A 19,762-nucleotide genomic window follows, 5' to 3' on the forward strand; every position below is an offset into this window, starting at 1 on the left:
TGGGGCACCCAGGTTTATAAGACGCACCCCACTTTTTTTTTTTTTTTAATGAAACGAAAAATCGTGTCTAATACACCGGCTTTTACAGTAATTTTACAACCGTAGATATTTATGATTAGCTTATCTTCGTCATTAATGGCGATACAAATGGTACTGACTCAACACTGTTTTATTTTGTGATGTTAGCAGGAAGGTATTTCAAAGTGAGATTCCTAAGAAAACAAACTTCTTAAAAAGCCAAAACACAAGGTTCCTCCCCACCACAATTCATTTTCATACAGTCCCTAGGGACTGTAGAATAAGTCAGGGTCAAGCCTCTAGTGACTGAAATCATTGAAACATAAGGACCACTAATTTCACTGATAAAGCAAATATTACTGAATCATGCTATATTGGCACTGAAGCATCATTCCAGTTCATTTCATTCAATTAAATATACAATAGCATTTAGTATAGAAGTTGTCTCCACAGTACTATTACTGTAACTCCTTATAGATTGCAAATTATGGTACAGTATGTATAGACATTGCTGAAGAGACTAGAGTGCTAGGTGCCCTGACATTTGTGTAGGTCTGGATCTTGGAACAACAAAACAAGATGTATCTGAGGATCTCTGGCAGTTGGAAGGGACTCTGGGTTGATGATGTAAGGCAAGATATATGATTTAATACTTGTGGTGAGGTCTCTCTTAGCTTTTTAAGTAATCAATACAATTTTTAAATGTCACAGCCTGGCTCTAGACTGTGGCAAAAACAGGGAGTCACACGGGTACTCAGTGAAAATTAAATTCAATCAAAACAATGTAGTCAAAATGAACAAAAACAGCAGATTAGGTAGGATAAGTCTGTGAAGTCAGTCATGTAGGGAGTGGAGTGGAGTGTGTCGTGTATGGTGAAACAAAGTAAAACAAACAATGCAGGAGCGTGTCAGGGAGAAGAGAGATCTGGACTGGCAGCTTCTGGCTTTTATACATGGCGCACACTGGGCCCAGGTGTGTCCCATCTAGGAACCAGCCCTGCAGACAGAACACAGCAATGGCAGGAGCAACAAAACAGAGGGGCTGTTACAGAAATCATGTTGATGAGCAACAGGTATAACAGCCATTGTAGGAAGGCAGGATTGATGAAATGTGATTATGTGTCTTTGTCTCAGTTAAAATCCAGGCAGCAGAGTTTTGGGTGAGCTAGAGGTGGGAGATAAACTTTTTACTGATGCCAGAGAGCAAGGTATTACAATAGTCCAATCAACTGGTAATGAAAGCGTGAATCACAGTGTCTGATGCTTGAAATGTTTAATGAGATATTGAAAACGTGCTCACTGTTTTCTGGGTAAATGAGTAATAATGCACAAAAGTATGTCCTGAAATAAAAAAGCAGAGTTTAAGACTTATTATCCGCACATGGCAATTTAGTGCAGCATAACATGAGCTTTAGGTCACCCAGTAATGGAATGAGAATGAAATCGTTATTTAATCTCATTATCAAACTACAACTGTCTGATAGCAGAAAAAGTTATTTTATATATTAAAACAATCTTACTGTCTTGATGATTTGGTCTTCAGGGAGAAAACAGGTTTACATATGGAGGCCCAAGAACAGACGGGGCACTCAGATTCATGATCACTAATGGCAACAACATAACATTTGAGATTTGACTTTCACATCATAGTTTTTGACAAAAGGAGGAGGTCAGGGGCTATGTGAGTTAGGGGTTTTGGTACCACCGAAGCAAATAAGGCAATGGAATAGTAAATGCTCTTGTTGTTGTTATTGTTGTTGATGATGGGGATGTTGATTTTTTTATACAGTCATTGTCCCAAAACCCACCTGGCAGAGGCCTTATTTTGCCTTCTACTTATACAAATTGAATGTCGACACCCTTCACTGAATTGATTGCAGCCCCAGTTCACATTGGTCCCTTGTTCAGTTAAGACTGGCTGATCCAGATGCACCACATTGAGATGATGACCAGGGCATAGCAGGAGATAAGCAGCAGATAGATGCGGAAAAGCAGGAAGTCGAGGACATATCCAACATGACACCACTGGTCCTGCAGCTCGCTCTCCTTCTGCAGCGAGGTGAGATGGGCACGTAGGTCACTCAGGTACTGGCAGATCTGTTGCAGTTCAGGCTGAGTAGCTGTACATGGCAGGGAATTGGTGACAGGAGGGATCACAGTTAAATAGTACAGTACAGTAGGTTAAAAGTATTCATATCAGGACCAGGCGTAGCTTAAGTTAAAAATGATCCTCGTTAAAATGTAGGCCTAAGTGGAGATATACACATCACTAAGCTAAAACCACACAATGTAGTTCTTATGTAGGGACTACTTACTATAAATTATACCTTCTAATTGCCAGGTGGGATTGTTGCGTGGGCTAGCTGAATGAACCATCTGTCAAAGCTAACATTAGCTTGCTAATATCTGACCAATTTAGATTGACAAAGAAAAGAGGTTATAAGGAACACATTACCCATTGCAGTACTTTACATTTCATAGAAACAAATTATACCTCAAATTACAAAAGGCTATTCCAGTATTTTTATATATTTTTTGATTGCAGTCTGTTAAGTTCAGTGAAGACAAAACTAAGTTTATAAGGTTAATATAGGGTGACCAGACGTCCCCGATTTCCGGGGACAGTCCCCGTTTTGGGTGACCTGTCCCCGGTCAAAGCTGTCCCCGAAAATGTCCCCGATTTTAACACTGAATGGGGGGAAAAATGCGCACAGCCATTTAACGCATCGCCAGAGAAGACGTTGTATGACGTACAGACGTTTTCAGGATGTACGACCAGACACAGCAGCATCAACAACAACAACAGAGGCGGCAAAAAGGAGAGAAAAGAAGACCAGCGGCGATAAATGGTATGTTGTGTATGAACTTATTTATTTTGTGTGAATTGGCAGTAGACTTGGCTGTGTGTGTGTGTGTGTGTGTGTGTGTGTGTGTGAAGTGATGTAACGTTAAAGTAAGTATGATTGTTTATCTGAACTGAAGAACTAACGTAACTTTATAAAAGTCAGTGAAAGTTAACATTATGACATGTTTTCATATCTGTCATTAGTGAAGCTGTAACGTTAGCATGAGATTACCAGGTGATGACATTGTATGTGGCTCTGTTTTGGAAGAGGGGGAGGTGGAAGACTGTTTTGGTAGCATATGATTTTCCTGTAGGCATAGGGACCTGAGGCTCTGTTAAAAATAATAAATAAATTAATAATAAGTCAGTGGTTGATAGTTGTGTGTGTTAGGCTAACTGCTTTTGTGTCGGGCTGTGTGGGTAACCAATGACTGTAGTAGTTATAAATGCAGACCATCTGATTAGCTGGTACCCTGAGTCACTGTTTTGTATGTCACTGTTGTTAGTAAAGGTGTAACTTGTTATATTAGATTACCATGAGATTACAATAGTATCTCTATATTTTCTATTAGGGAGAAGACAAGTATAGGAGAGCCTGATAGTAAAGAGTGAAGGAGAGAAGAGGAAAAGAGCAGGAGAATAGTGTGGAAAGGCAGAAATAAGGAAGTAAACAACAGAGTGAAGGAGAGAAGAGGAAAAGAGCAGGAGAATAGTGTGGAAAGGCAGAAATAAGGAAGTAAACAACAGAGTGAAGGAGAGAAGAGGAAAAGAGCAGGAGAACAGTGTGGAAAGGCAGAAATAAAGAAGTAAATAACAGAGTGAAGGAGAGAAGAGGAAAAGAGCAGGAGAACAGTGTGGAAAGGCAGAAATAAAGAAGTAAATAACAGAGTGATGAGTGACTTTTGTGGGTGCACTTTATAAATGTAGGTTTTGATTTTAATACAGTAGTAAACTATTACTATTGGCTCTGTTCTTGCAGTTTTTCTCATGTTCTCCTCTGCTCTTATTCTACCCAGGCTCCTGAGGCGGAGGTGGTTGAATGAGGGGATCACAGTAATGTCATCCATTTTTTTGATTGCCACCTTTTGTGTCATAAATATCAGTTCAGTATTCAGTTGTGAGTAGAAACTTTTGACCAAAAAAATCCATCCTAACAAGACTAAGATATTTTTGTCTTCCTCAGTGGATGGATGGTTGGTGATGTCACCCAATTGTTCTTTGTTTGATTGCAACCTTTTGTGTACAGCCTTCTTACTAGAGATGTATTTTCTTGTTGTGACTTTTTTTGTACTATTTGGGCCAGGCCCACAGTTTCCAGTGGCACACATTATGTGATCCACTTACCTAAATCTGGTCACCTTAGGTTAATAGCTTAGAAGACACCTATTTCTAACAGTAATAAATATGATAATATGGCTTTGCTGCCTTTTAATACGTTTTTAACAACATACTGTGCATCATGGCTGAGCTGACGCTGGTGCTCTCCGTTACCAGTGAGGGCAGCTCCACTATTGATTGAGGCAGTGACAATGGTGATTCAGTATAGTCAGGCCAGTATGAAGAATCAGTATTAAATATTTGTTCGTATATGTACTGAACACTTAATAGCGATGTAACATGGAGAGATGTTAGATTACATTTTGCAAAAACAACATAAATACAAAACCTTACATCAGTTACTAAATGACCACATTAGAGGTCAGTGTTATGCCCCTTTCAGTCTAAAGTGTAGGAGTACTCCTAAGTACTATAAAATAACACAAAATCATACCTACATTTAATAGGCATTTGATTGCTCTTGTATGGGACTGCAGATGTTTCTCAGCTGCCGATTCATGTATTAATTTCTTGCTCTACAATATTCTTTAAAATTGACCTCTGTTAAAATTTCCAATCAACTCTAGGATTTTCAAGACTGGTGTGGAGCAGCTACAGTTTGCAAAAGTAATGACAAAGTCATGTTTGATTACCGACATTGCTGGTTGGATGCTGGTCAGTTGTCTGGCTCACTGGTTGGATGGATGGACCCGAACCATTTGAGCTTTCAGGTTTATCCTTCTGAGGTATAGAGGGAGGTGGGATGTCCTCCTGCCAGTGGTAACAGATTAGGTTCGCTATGTGTTTGAGGACAACAACCCTCACCCAGTGTGGAACCTCTTGGAATTTCATGGAGTTGTGGTGGAGAACATTAGTAATGATGACGGTCTCCAGTAGACTGATTACCATGAGGGCCAGACACACGGAGAAATAGATACCTAGATTGAAAGATTGCAGGATACACATTTAAGAGATCATGTGTGAAATATGTTATGATTATTCATTTTCAATTTTCTCCCAAAGCAGTAATTGAGCATAACATATCTGCAAAGACCTCGAAGAGTCATTGGTCAGATCAATTGATTTCCCTTGCAAGGTACTCTGATTTTAGGCTTACACAATTTACTTTCAGGACTGTATTGTGTTTTTGTCAAAAACTATATTATATAAGTATATATGTACTATATAACCTCTTCACTATAAATCGTATTGGTGTCTTTCATGTGGATGTTGCTTTTGATTTTGATAGCCAAATTGTGAGATGTAAAAACTGAGTTATTGAACAATGAATGTTGGGAAAGCCCTGAAAAATATCAACCAGATTTATAGTCTGATCGTTTTGAGTATTTTTGATTATTTAGTAATTTTCTCTGTGTCTATTGGCTGTTGCAACTTCAGAAAGCCAGACAGTTAAAATAATAATAATAATTAAAGCCGCAAGCGGCGATGGCGGGCCCTCGCTCACCCATGCCACCGCGGGGCCTGAGGCATGGCGGGGCTGTGGCGTGAAGCAGAAAGTGAGAAAAAACCTGGAAGGAGGCCAAAAATGCAATGTTTCGTTCATCCAGTAGGGGGCAGTCACAGGTAGTTACACATATGGTCTGGTGTGGTCTGGTGTGTTCAGGGCGGCCACTCATCAGTCATGTGAAGTTTGGAGTGAATTGGACAAAGCATGAAGGAGTTATGAGAGGTTGATGGTTCATCCACCAGGGGGCAGTAGAGTGTAACAAAACACAAGCGGTTGCGTTCAGGGTGGGACAGTGATTACACATGTGAAGTTTTGTGGAAATCGCACAATGATGATGTAAAATATGGCACTTCCTGTTTCCACTAGGGGGCGACACGAGTGAGATCGCCTATGAGTGAATGGAGACGTTGAGGTCGGCACCCTGGACCTGTGTACCAATTTTCATGATGATACGAGTTCAATAAAGCCATCAAAAAGCCAAACGTATTTTCATGGCGAGGAATTGATGGTCACCGCGTCGCCACACGGATGCCATTACTCGTAGCTTCACAGTCTTCATAATGTAGCTTCACCAACTGGTTCTGAATGAAGTTGATGGAAGTTGAATCTTAGTTAACTTCCTGTTACCACCGGGGGGCGCTATGAGTTACGTGGGAAGTTAATATATCGGGACGTTCAGGGCGGAGCCATCATCATGTCCAGCAAGTTTGAAGCTGATTGGATGAAGTATGTGGGCGTGAGAGCCACTCGTATGTACATGGCGAGCACGCCAAAGTTAGATGAGCCCTGGCAGACACGCCCTTTGACCTACGGATGCGCAGAGCACAACTTAAGCTCAGCTAGGTCTGGAGATGTTGCGTACCTAATTTGAACTTGATCGGGCGAACGCTGTGGGAGGAGTTCATTTTAGGCGGGAAAAATCAAAACCAAAATGGCCGACTTCCTGTTGGGTTGAGGTCATGAGGTCAAGAGGCTTTTTTGCATATCTGGGTATAATACATATGTGTACCGAATTTTGTGAGCATAGGACAAAGTTAGCAAAATTCCCTATGGGCATTTTTGGACTTTGTAGGGGGCGCTATTCCGCCATTCTGCGTCGACCATGTGCGACCACCCAAAAATATCGAATTTCGGATGAGGCCGGACGTCCGTGCAAAAGTATAAGCATTTTCGCATTTGGGAAAGGGGCGAAATTGGGGCACGAAATGTCGGAATAATAATAATAATAATAATAATAATAAACATTACAATTTCAATAGGGCTTTCGCCAGGCGACTTGCAGTCGCCGCTCGGGCCCTAATAATAATAATAATAATAATAATAATAATAATAAACATTACAATTTCAATAGGGCTTTCGCCAGGCGACTTGCAGTCGCCGCTCGGGCCCTAATAAACATTACAATTTCAATAGGGCTTTCGCCAGGCGACTTGCAGTCGCCGCTCTGGCCCTAATAATAATAATAATAATAATAATAATAATAATAATAATAATAATAATAATAATTAATATTATTATTATTATTGTTACTAATACTACTAATAATAATGATAATACTACTACTACTACTAGTACTACTACTACTAATAATTTTACTAAAGCAAAGGGTAACATTTAAATCTGCATTAATTGATTTGGCCACTTGGGGGCAGTGGAAACACTATTTAAAAAACACATTTTTACACATCCAGCAGACATTAGGTTTCATCTGGATTTGTGTTTATTGCAATCACATGAACATGAGTCTGATTTTCACACTTCTTAGTTTCTAAATGCTTTTAGCTGCTAAATGCAAAACAAAGGCAGAAAAATGCTCCATATGGCTGAGGGAAACTGAATAGTTAGATCACCATTCTCTGTAGGGTTGTCAATAGGATATTATATTGTCACTGATTCATATTGTGGATTGATCTTGATGTTTGTGATGGTGTAACCCTCAATGTAAACTGTGCTCATGTTTGTCTTGTCTAAGTGTCACCACCTCTGACCTATGATGGGTGTGCCATTTGCTGTGCTGGGCAGCAGGTCGTTCATGATGAGCAGGAAGACAGTGTAGCCCAGGATAAGGGTCATCTTAAAGGAGGCACGGTCCACACTGTGGGGAGGCAGGTAGAAAGACAGGATGTCGATGAGCATGAGGAAGGAGCTGGGGATCAGCAGGTTGACCACATAGAGCACTGGACGCCGCTTTATGACCACCTGGAGAATGAGGAAGGGATGTCTAGTTTAGATGTATCTTTATGAAGTGATGTCTTGTATATGGGTTGATGGATTAACAATGGATGATGTATTACAAACATCCCTTAATCCCTTATCCCTTTCAAACAAAATGGCAATGACTACAACTTGAGGCTGAAGCAAATGCACAAGTGCCTTAAATGCTGGCTGACTGACTCACATTCAAAAAGCATCAATTTCTCTCTACAAATGCTAAGTTAATCATTTTTTTCAACAAATAATGCCCTCAGTCATTTATTTCTGGCCCTCCAATAAGTCATTTTGGAAATTATTGCTGTTAGTTAGATTTGTAGACTGATAGTAGCTTTGATGTCTGCCATGTGGGCATTGATTTACAGCTGTGATCTACAGGTACCTCACTTGTTGCCAAATTAGCTGAAGCAGCAAACACTGTTTGCACTGCTCAGTGTTCCCCTAAAACTAGCGTTTGATTTGGTTCAAGGTAATGGGCAGTGTGTCCAGAGCATGAAAAGCAACACCCTGCTCTCCTTACCCAGAAAGTGATGATGTCCCACTCATCGATGCCAAACTTGAGAATGGAGGTCTCTCCCAGTATGTCCACAAGTTCCCACTCTCCACTGGCCTCTAGGTAACGTTTTGAGTTTCCAGACATCTCTTTAAAGGTCAGGGCTGGGCTCACCCTCACATCCCTTACTGTGAAGGAGAGGCACACAATGAGAGAGGAAAGCTGGCAAACCAGATTTATAGCACAATCTGAACTGTATAGCCTGACGTGTTACAAAATGATTTTCTGTAGAAGTTCCCATTTTCTGACTTTTTGCCACTATTGAGCCAGCTTTAGGTTCAGTAGCCTATGAGTACATGAGTTTATGGCTGTGAATGTAAAGAAGTCTATTCTTACTGGTGTGCATATAAGAACCAAAAGTAAATGTGCAGTTCTGCACATCAAAAGGAAAACTGAAGATCTCCAGGTTGCAGGCTGAAACAAGCCGGAGCATCCTGTCCCAGCGAATGTGACCTGTGTGGTTGATGTAGACGTAAGGACATGCTTGGGAGACATCATCATCCACACTGGAGGGTAAAAGAAATAAGCAGAAACAAAATCACAGAAAAACACAAAATATAAGGTAAAACCACAGGCACAATGCATACCAGCTTTGCATGCTGGTTTTTCTGACATTGTTTAACAGAGAAACTAATTTGCTTTGGTTATTCTTGAGGATGTTTGATGCACCTCCCTAGAGATGACACATTTGTGCATCGAGTGTAAGGTAAAACAATCTGTTTTGTTTGTGTGTACGTGACCCTCAGGGATCCATCAAAAAAGGTAAGTATAACTGGAGAACTTACAACTCATAAATGATGATGTCTGGAGACCACAGTTGCTTCACGGGGAGAGAAATCCTGGTGATACCGTCACACTCATCAGGATCCCAAACCAGGAACTCATGGTTCCAGTACTGTAATGAATCAATCAGAAATAATGCACTGTTACTCACTGTAAAAATATATTTTTCAATTACTAATCCTCAATTCAATTTGAACTGTATATTATACTATATTATACCATATACCATATTGGACTTGCATTAATATATTGAAAACAGCAGATGGTCCCTGTCAAAGTAATGAATACTGGCTATTATTTAATGTTAGAAGGTGGTAAGTCCAGAAAGAGAGTCTTAAAAATGTCAAAAGGCACAAAAAAAACGTTCCCATGTTCCCATTAACAATTGCTTCCAGGTAGTTGATAGGATAGTGTTTTTTTTAAAAATCTAATTATTTTAATTATTCCTTTCATTGCCACTTACCAGTCTCAGCCACAGGAAAGTAGTGAGTATCTGGGTCTTCTCATTCTGAAATGCAATAGTAACAACTAGAGTAAACCTCATGTGAAGCTGAATGCTATGTGTAAACCATGTCACAGTTAAGTCAAGCTACAGTTTATATTATAATGATGCAGAAAAAATAATTATCAATACAAATTGTCAGTGATGCATATTTAAGCCTTGCTGTTGTAAACCTGTTTGTTTCTAAATTGCCTCATAGCGTATGTCCTTTGCATCACAATCAAGATCTAGATGCTCCTGGTATTTTTTTGAATAAATAAATAATGAATTGGCTAACTCACCACCCCCAGGACAGCATACAGTGTGAAAGAGATGTTGGCTATGGTGGGATTGCTGAGGTTCACTGCCGGCCTGAAGGATTGTAGGTCAAACACAGCCTGCATGGACTCATGGGTTGGACCACCGTGGCCTTCTTTACAGGACAGTTTAGTGTAACATAGAGACACTGACAAAAAAAAGGGAAAATGGAAAGGGGGTGCACGAGGTGTTTTAAAGAAATATATTTTGTTTTGTTTTTTTGGGGTCTAACTTTTATGCATTTATTAGTTAGGGAGAGTAGAGAGAGGACATAAAGTGATAGGAGGATACCCCACAGGAAGGGGCTGTTAAAAAGCTGTTTATATTTTTTTTAAATAACACTTTTAGACTAGCTCACCATCAATGATTTTGAAAAATTAAAGGGGCCAATTTGTAATTATAAAACTAAGATTAATTGAAAATGAAAGTAATATTATGTAGCACAGGGCAAATTCAATGATTGTTGACAGGTCTCAAGGACATTATAATTATTTGAACATGTTCCTTAAAAAAATATATATTATGACTTGTTACTCTAATTAGCTGAAAGATTAATTTTGAATCAGCACTTCAAAGAGTGAAATATGTTTCATAGTGAAATATGATACATATACCTAGAGATACAATATCACATGCAAAGACAAAAGTCAAGAAAATATGACAATGACATCGCACCACAAAGCTAAACCTGAAACTGCCACGATAAACTTTTACAATAATGACAGTACTGCTTATTACTCACATGAGGAATAAAAGGTTTTCAGTAGCAGAGCTACAAAATGCTTTAAGAAATACAAATAAATCATCATTACCTGACATTAAGAGTAAAACTGAAATCAAGTTGATCCTCTGCTGTGATGAACACATCCTGGACCAAATAGTACCCGAAGTATCCTTCACAACCATCTTCTTAAGCATATGTAAAGCTCCTACTGCCAGACTACACGTACATACACTTGTTTTTGTCACTGAGGAAAAAATCACATTGGCTAATATTAAGTCTCTGGAGATTTACAACCACTACATGTCTAATCCCAACCCTTAACCAAAACCTAACAAAAAAATATGTTAAGCCTAACATTTAATATGAGCTGAGTCCCTATAATTACACTCATACTTGATCATATTTACTGTATTTACTGCTAACGAACAGAAGAATATACAAACGGACAGATGACAAAAGTGTTGGCACAAACACATCATCTGCTAAGATCATGGATGTAGCCTCAAGTTAACATAGGTTTCAAACTTGAATCTGAAATTGCAATTTTGCAAATAAGTGAACATACATACATAAACTTATATTACTGCACTGATCCTAATTTTAAGCCTAAAAGGAACTTTTTACCTGCAAGGACTTCAAACAAACAAAACACTTGGATGGATCACTCTATTCCTTTAAAAACACACACAGAAAACAAGATTTGTTGTTCAACACCTCCAGTAACCACTCACCCATTTTATTTTTCAACACCTCCACCTATGGGAGTTACAATCTGTGTACATATAACACTTCAAAAAACAGAGTCCATACGAAGCATTTCAGAATAACACACAGGAATCATACAGAAACTTAAAATAAGGTCAACATCATTGACCTCAGAGTGCTGAAAATAATAAAGGGGAGGTTCTCAGGTGTCCTAGTCTGTTTTACAATATTCAGGTGCCCATTAACAGGTTTTGCTTGCTATAATCATTTCCCTGCTTAAACAGAGATCATTAACATATTCCTGTCTAATGCTGATGATGGTAAAAATACACAGTCCTCGTTCTCTGCGAAAACAAATATTCCAACACTAATCTGAAGTTAATATAAGTCTTGAGCTGTCTGTCAAATTATACGGGTGTCTTTAAAAGTTACAGTGATTTTGGTACAAATTCCCTCTGGATTAGCATTACCTGAAAGTTTTGATATAAATTAAAATTAAAGGTAAATTCTGGTTTATTTCACTCTGGTGGCTTTCCCATAAATTTGGCCATTGTACACTAATTCTATTTTTCATGCTAACTTTGCACCTGCAAAACGCACTAAGTCTACATAGCATGAGATGCAGCTCTAGGATGAACTGGACTGAACTGGGTGGAAGGCATATGTGATGCCATCTCCTGAGTTTTATTTTGCCTCACTTGCATCAAATTTTTCAGGGTTATGAGAAATTAATGGGTTCATTTATTTTTTACCAGAACTACTAAGACCAATATATAATTTCATTAACTACTTGCACATTCAAACCTTTGCTGGTGATCAGCATAACTTATTTTACTCTCCAGCCAAATAAATCTACTTTACGTACGACTTACTCACCAACCAAATACATAGGATGGTGATGCAGCTGACCGAGACAAAAATGATATACATGCCAAACAGCAGACGGTCTATGACTATCCCAATCATGTACCACTCCTTTGAGTTTTTGGTTCCCTCCAAGCGTCTTTCCATCTGGAGGCGGATGGCTGTGAGATCGTTGCGTAACTTCCTCAGTTCATCCAGGGCTGGGTCCTGAGGGGTTTCTACTGAAGATGTTTTGTCAGACTTTCCCTGAAGCTCTTTTGCTGAGATGATGCTGGTCTTTATTACTGGGTATATTCAAAAAGCAAGAATAGAGTGATGTGGTGATACATGATGTGACACTTGTGAAACGTTGCACTGACACTAACTCTGATAATCAAAATGTTTGCACAGAGAGTGATTTGTAAAAATAATAAAAAATTACATCCTGTTCATCCTTTATAGTTCCACCTTGACCCCAGAGACAGCACTTTCTCCCCCAGAGCTTTAAAATGTATATGGTTTTATTTAGATGAAAGCGTTTGCTTGGTTATCTAGTGAGCAAGATGGTTGTTTATCCCTTACTGAAATCCCATATTCAGGTCATGTGATGGCAACTGAGCTATTTCCATGACAATTTAGCAAACTCCATCTGCTAAGGAAGATCCTGACATAAGATCGAAAGCTCCAGAAAAGGTAGTAAGTGGGACCTTTGTCTGGTCTAATCAAGGTCTGGTTTTTAGCTTTTACGTGATAAAGTAACAGATTATTAAGTGATGGAAAGTTTCAATTTATGCTTCAGATGATTTAACCACCAACTAATAGGTCCAATAGTTTCCTTTACTTTGTTAGAAAGGAACTGATTTGTTCATCATAGGCAGATTCCTGGATAGGTCAATGTAATTTGACTGTATAAAAATATAATAAATATAAAATGTAGACTGTTGTACCTACATGTTGTTCAAAATGTTTGACTGAAAGCATACAGTCCAGTTCAACAAACATGGAGGATAAGATTTCTGTAAATGAATAGTGAATAAATGTGTACATGTGTTTAAATGGATAAGCTGTTTAAAGGGAATTCATCTGGAAACCAACAAACCTGAAACCATTAAACTCAACTGTATTTCCATATACAGTATTTAGAGCGGAAATCTAAAGTTATTTCCAGGAATAATCTTATGTCAAAATGCACTACTCACTAGCTTTTTAAAAAACTTTCAGTCTCCATGACAACTGGGCAGTCTATCACTGCTGAAGACAATGAGGTCAAAAGCTGAGGAATAGGCTTTAAAGTGGACCTTGAGTTAAGATTATTTCTTCAAACTATTGTTTCCTAGGTCATTAAATAACTGTCATAACATTTTTCTTATATTTTATCATTATCTTTAATCTCACTAGAGCATTATCAAAACAAATTGTATACAAAATTCTAACAATGAGATGTAGCAGCAGCTGTGATCACAAAAACAAAATAAGATAAACAGTAATTTTGTCATACCTTTAGCAGGTGGGTGAAGGGAGACTGTGATGCGGTTACTCTTCTTTTTTGGGGGGATACAAACGAGTACAGCTAGGTAGCGTAGCACAAAGACACTGAGCCAGTTAGGCGCCATACTGTACTGGCTGGAGCTTGACTGGATATTACTGATGAATATCGTCTCCAACAGGCTGGCCACCATCAGAGCTAAACTGATGGAGAAGAAAACATCTGCAAGAAAAAAAAGGGGGTAAGAGTCAAGGATAAAGAGTCTAAAAGGAACACTTCATCAAAATATAGAAGATATAGCATGGCCTCCATTTTTATGCGTTGTAGTTTGGCTAATTTTAAACTGTATTTATCAAGGGTTGAACCCAACAGATTGACATTTGAATTGTAGCGCTGCAATGATACCCTAAAATACAAGTTATTAATTATGCAACAATTGCATTTGTTCAAAAAAGGAATACAAAGGGACATGGCCGCCATTTTAAAGTGGTGAAGTTTGGCTAACTTTACATTTACTAATATCAAAGGTATCACTCACTTATGATAGGTATTATTTCGCCAGTGACAGGCAGCAGGTCATTCATAATGAGCAGGAAGACCTGGTAGCCCAGAATGAGGGTCATCTTAAAAGAGCATCTGTCCACACTTTGGAGAGGCAGCAGGAAGCTGAACATATCCAGCGTGAGGAGGAAGCAGCTGGGGACCAGGAGGTTCACCACATACAGGATTGGTCTACGTCTTAAAATGATCTTAAGGATGAGACACAATAAAGACAAACATCGGCAGCTGCATGCTAATAAAACCTCTATTGTTTCTGGATGCTTTGTTGTTGGGCTTTCAAACTATTGGGGTTCTCCAAGGGTCCATCCTTGGTCCCCTTTTGTTCACTGTTCACATCTTGTTGTTGCTATATGATTCTTATTAATAATCATATTTGTTGATATTGTTTTTATCCTTGAATTTTTTTTAACATAATGTAGTAGTTTCTAAAATTATAAAAATAAATCATTTGTTGTTTGTCAGACCCCAAGTGGATGCATCAAAAAAGTGACCGCAGACTGCAAATTTTCATTGGGATAAATTAAATAAAACTTCATCAGAATAATTAATAAGATAATACGATTCTATAGTTGCATAAATAAAACTGACATACAATTTCTGTAAGGTATCACAACTAATTTGAAAGTAATGTTAAACAAATACAATAAGTATTAATTATTTGAATACCGAATATGAAGTTAGATAGTTAAAAGTGCTTACATAGTATGCAATCTCAGAGAAGGTTTCCTCATCTAACACCAAAGTAGATGGAGCTACTTTGATGTCTGCGAGCTCCCACTCTCCATTGGTCTGGATCACTTTTCTGGACTCCTTTAGGATGTTAGCAGCTGTGGCGCCTTGAATCATTGTTATATCAGAAGCTGGAATAAGATTTAAAAAAGTGTTCTTGATATTAAGTGCCCACTCTGTGTTGTCAACATGGAAGTTGAGTTCTTTGGTGCTTTCCTAGCACATAACACAAGATTTAAATTTGTTGTTTTCTAGGTGGGCTTACCAATATGTAGATAGGATTCAAAGGTCAGAGTGCAGTTTTGGACATCGAAGGGGAAAGTGTAGATGCCTAATCGGCACGAACTGACCACTCGGATCGGCCTACTATCATAAACATGACCTGTGTTTAATAAGTACACATAAGGAGCTTTGGGAGATTTGTCCTCATCCATACTACAATAGAACAGAAATGAATTAAAAACATTTTAATTTCATATACATATTCTTAACTACTTTATCTATTCACTAACTGGCTTACTTAAATGAATCTCTCAACAATAATGAATTTAACATCTGAATATTTAAAATCACGCACAGTTTTATGTCTTTAATGTTAACAATATTTGTATATTGGTGGGAATTTAATCAAAAGAAGCATACAACAAAACAAAAACATGTCCATGACCAAAACAGCACAGCAGCTTTAAAGCTGTACAAAAGTGCAACTAGATACTTTTGCCAAGAAAATAATGTTTAACAATGATTCCTTTTGTTTTTTGATGTAGTTGTAAGACGTTTACAGACTCAACATTTTTTAAACTTACAACTCTGCGATGTGGATGTCTGGGATCCAAACCTTTTCTCGCAAGACAGAGACTTTTTTAGTTCCACATTCCTCCTCATCCCAGTTCAGTCCTGCTATGTCCCACTCCTCCATTGGACAGAACAACACCAATGGGATGTACAGCTTAGGAAATGTCAGTCACTTTAACTGTGTCACTATACACAGTACTTTCATTTGAAAACGTTGATATTCAATGTTTTTCTTATTGTCAACAAATCCTATAAAAAGACCAAAACCAACAAGTATTTTCTGTGTTGTCAAAGCTGGACATATAGCTTTTTAGCGCAGGCACAATTCTGTTTTGAGTCAGTCTTGCATGCTGTTTTAAATACTCACAAATGCACCAGATCTGCAGCAGATTTATATCTTCCAGTAGCCAATGGACTTGAGTGCCACAGACAGTAGGGAAGATGGAATGTATTAAGAGATTAACTATGTGTTGTTGGTTTTGGTCCTTTAAATTTGCAATAAATGATATTCAGCCTCACTAGATGTCAGCAAACATCTATTTACTATGTAAAGATATAGTGAAAGTTGTCACATTTGTTCAACATATATCTCTGAATCAATTCATGTTCTGTCAGTGCTCTGAAAACTTACCAGGAATTGCCATATGAATGTTGTCAGGGATTGGGCTTTTTCATCCTATATAAATGAGACATATTTATAATGGTTTTTAATGATAAATAAAACTCACTTATATAATTAGTTGAAAAAGTTATGCATGTTTGTATGCAGGCATGGATGGATGTGTGTGTGGCACATGGACTCACCACTCCTAAAATTCCCACCAAAGTGATACCAATGGTTACGTTCAGTGTATCTGAAAAGCGTTTTACTGGGCGAACCTGATTTTTAGAGAATAAGTTCCTCTCAAGTGCTTCATTCAAGGCTTCTGGGCTTGGGCTTGTGCAGTTCAATGCTGCTTCAAAACCTGAGATCAGACAGAGACAGAAATCTAAATTCATGAGACAGCTTAAATAAATGTCTTTATATGTTTTACAAAATGCCAATCCATATCCGCAGGGACCCATCTCACCCAGGACAGGTGCTCTTTAAACTGCTGCCCTGAGGCAAACGCTTCAGGACATTGAAAGTACACACAAACAGATTAAAAAACATCAATCAACAACAATCTATTCTATTCTATTCTATTCTATTCTATTCTATTATATTCTATTCTATTATATTCTATTCTATACATTGATGCATTACTGAATGTGTTCTTTGCGTTATTATGAATGTGTTATTGCGTAATATAAAGCGTAAATTCATTGAGTTGAATGAAAGTAACATCTGTATTAGTCGTACACTAAAAATATTTTTTTTTGATTTTCACGCCACCTCTTCATTTTATTCACTCTCTCTTCTGTGTGAAATTGTGTCAACTTCTTGAGTTAATTTTAAAATACATTTTACAGCTCAGCTATGTTTAGCCATGAGTGAAATGTGTGAATTGTAACAACTTTGGTGACCCCTTCACTTTTCATCTGGAGCCATCATCAGGAAAGCATTTTAATTTGTCCAATAATTTGATTTATGAGCAAATATTTGCAAACTAATGACTTACTGGATCCCAATCAGCCATCAGTGTTTAGTGTTGGATAACATTGGCATGCTAACATGCTAAACTCAAATAGTGAACATTGTACCTGAGAAACATCAGCATTTTAGCATTGTCATTGTGAGATAGCTGACAAATTCACATTCAAATTTCATACAGACATTGACATTCAACAAAATTACAAAACATGTTTTTTTTTCAAAATATAGAAACAAATCTAACTTTCATACGTGATGGTGATTTGATTTACAGTATCTTTATTAACTGTGCTTACACTTTTTTTATTGATTGTTTTTGACTTCACTGTAAATGAGTGCCAGCCCTCAACGATTTTTGAGTTTAAATAAAGGTAGTATAAAATATGTTAGAATGCTGATGTACTGTGCCTTAGTAAACTGTAGCTTCACAACCACAACCATTAGCATATGATCATGTTAAAGTTAAAAAATTAAAAAAGACAAATGAAAGATGATAAAACAAAGTAAGTCTAAAATAGTAAGTTATATGGCTGTACACTCAAATTAGTCTTGTTTTAAGTAAACATAACTGGCTGTTTGCTTTTCCTCACCTTTATTTGCCAAGCTACGTTATTTGGGTGGTGAAGACAGGTTATTTGTTCAGTGTACTTTTAGGATTTTTTGTTTTAGGGTTTGACATAAAAATGGCAATGAACTTCACTTTAACAGCTTTTTCCTCAAAACAACAAGTTCATAAACATCACAACTATATTGATTAATGTGCCATAAAACTGCTGAAACTCATATCCAGGCATCCATGTATTATTTGTTTAAAGCTCAAGATCACTATCATCATATTATTTAACACTTCCACATTATTTATTTTTTGTATTTTATACAGTAGCTTCTCTCTTGCTTATTGGTGTAAGAACATAAAATGAAAAAAGACACAAACATGTCACCATTTCCCAAATCATTAGATTTTTAGTTCAGTTTGTTTTTTGCTTTTTTCAAAAAAGTTTTATAAAGCATTTTCATTGTTTTCTATCTGAATAACCTCTTTAAAAAACACAGCTCTTAACAGATTAGCTTTCCTTTTTATTTTGCTAATTTTGCAGATTGTCAAAATGTTTTCCAACTTACTGTGAGGCAGTGCAAAACAGATGAAGATTAGCCTGGCTGTCTTTATGTTTGTCATCTTTCCGGCGTTAACACAAACATTTTAATGATATGACACTTGGAGTTCAAAGCTAAATGTCAGCAGTCTGCAAGAACTTGATTATGATTGGCTTTCTCTCTGAGTCATGTGCTTGCATGTATAATCTGCCAAAAGGTCAGTGTTGTAGAATTTAAGGAAAACTAATCAAATAAGGATGTGGCTCATCTTCTTTACGTGTCTTACTTGTCTAACTTTTACTTTACTCGCTGCTTTTGTAAACAAGGTCTAAGGAGTTGGTTTCACCTGTTAGGTCACTTTATTTTGAGCCACTCTGAATAGGTAAGTTTTCAGGTGGGATTTAAAGGTGGAGACAGAGTCAGAAGTGTGAATGTCTGGTGGGAGAGAGTTCCAAAGGCGGGGGGCAGATTGGCTGAAGGCTCTTGACCCCACAGTATTTAAGTTGGCAGATGGGGCAGAGAGCTGATTGGCAGAGGATGATCGGAGAGTTCGGGAAGGTGTGTAGATGTGAATAAGTTCAGAGAGATATGATGGTGCCAGGTTGTGAAGGATCTTGAAAGTGAGGAGTAGAATCTTAAAGTGAATGCAGGATTTGATAGGGAGCCAATGAAGTTGCTGCAGGGCAGAAGTGATGTGTTCAATAGAGGGAGTTCTGGTTATGATACGAGCGGCTGCGTTCTGTACCAGTTGGAGTTTTTAGATAAGTATTGTCTGAACTGAATCAGATATAAATATAAAAAGACACATACAAGAGGATATTTTCGCAAAAACCACAGCAACTTGTTTTATTTTTCTCAAAATGAACATTTCTTCTACAATGTTAGATACAGTTTAACTACATTATTACATATCACTTGAAATATTATATGCAGTTGTATGCTGTATGTTTAAAGCCATTCTTTCCATGTATCTTAGTGCTTCATAATAAACAGGACTACATGTTATGGAGTTAATTTGCTTGGAGACATGAGGAAAAAAGTAAACACAGGAACTAAAACATGGGAGCAGTGGTGTGCTCAGTATTAAAAACCTCCAGGGTAGAGGGATTACCCTGTTTGAACTGTTTGTTGTACAATTATCTTTCTTTTACTGACACTCAATTTGCATAAATACCAACTTCTCTCTCTCTCAAAGGTGAAAAAGTCCTAAAACACAACTAAACAAAAATCATTTTAATTAAATAAGAGAAATAAAAA

General features: G+C 37.7%; 3 protein-coding genes across 3 annotated transcripts in view; 1 reads left to right on the forward strand and 2 right to left on the reverse strand.

The window, feature by feature from the left end:
* Positions 1-19,762, forward strand: part of hykk.2 (hydroxylysine kinase, tandem duplicate 2) — a 185,294-nt gene that overhangs the window by 64,598 nt on the left and 100,934 nt on the right. The window lies entirely within an intron of this gene.
* LOC133985214 (5-hydroxytryptamine receptor 3A-like) lies at positions 1,927-10,110 on the reverse strand. Its single transcript, XM_062424810.1, has 9 exons — positions 9,979-10,110; positions 9,659-9,703; positions 9,198-9,307; positions 8,749-8,918; positions 8,380-8,540; positions 7,637-7,847; positions 4,834-5,118; positions 4,355-4,371; positions 1,927-2,130 (listed from the first exon to the last, which is right to left on the reverse strand). Exons 1-9 carry the CDS (start codon positions 10,078-10,080, stop codon positions 1,927-1,929), a joined length of 1,305 nt encoding a protein of 434 aa, XP_062280794.1. The 5' UTR covers positions 10,081-10,110.
* Positions 12,276-18,587, reverse strand: LOC133985215 (5-hydroxytryptamine receptor 3C-like). Its single transcript, XM_062424811.1, has 9 exons — positions 18,533-18,587; positions 16,642-16,802; positions 16,469-16,513; positions 15,849-15,955; positions 15,308-15,477; positions 15,013-15,173; positions 14,291-14,501; positions 13,729-13,974; positions 12,276-12,547 (listed from the first exon to the last, which is right to left on the reverse strand). Exons 1-9 carry the CDS (start codon positions 18,585-18,587, stop codon positions 12,276-12,278), a joined length of 1,428 nt encoding a protein of 475 aa, XP_062280795.1.

The sequence above is a fragment of the Scomber scombrus genome, chromosome 8 (assembly GCF_963691925.1).
Source record: "Scomber scombrus chromosome 8, fScoSco1.1, whole genome shotgun sequence".
Lineage (NCBI taxonomy): Eukaryota > Metazoa > Chordata > Actinopteri > Scombriformes > Scombridae > Scomber > Scomber scombrus.

What these genes read in the sequence shown, in the direction of transcription:
- LOC133985214 (XM_062424810.1), bottom strand. Translation starts at nt 10,080, where the DNA reads ATGCAGGCTGTGTTTGACCTACAATCCTTCAGGCCGGCAGTGAACCTC. An exon ending in GACATCATCATTTATGAGTT is followed by an intron (nt 8,919 to 9,197) that starts GTAAGTTCTCCA and finishes TTTACCCTCCAG; the next exon opens with TGTGGATGATGATGTCTCCC. An exon ending in GGGACATCATCACTTTCTGG is followed by an intron (nt 7,848 to 8,379) that starts GTAAGGAGAGCA and finishes CTCATTCTCCAG; the next exon opens with GTGGTCATAAAGCGGCGTCC.
- LOC133985215 (XM_062424811.1), bottom strand. Translation starts at nt 18,587, where the DNA reads ATGACAAACATAAAGACAGCCAGGCTAATCTTCATCTGTTTTGCACTG. An exon ending in TCTCTGAGATTGCATACTAT is followed by an intron (nt 14,502 to 15,012) that starts GTAAGCACTTTT and finishes CTCATCCTTAAG; the next exon opens with ATCATTTTAAGACGTAGACC. An exon ending in CGAAATAATACCTATCATAA is followed by an intron (nt 13,975 to 14,290) that starts GTGAGTGATACC and finishes TTTTTCTTGCAG; the next exon opens with ATGTTTTCTTCTCCATCAGT.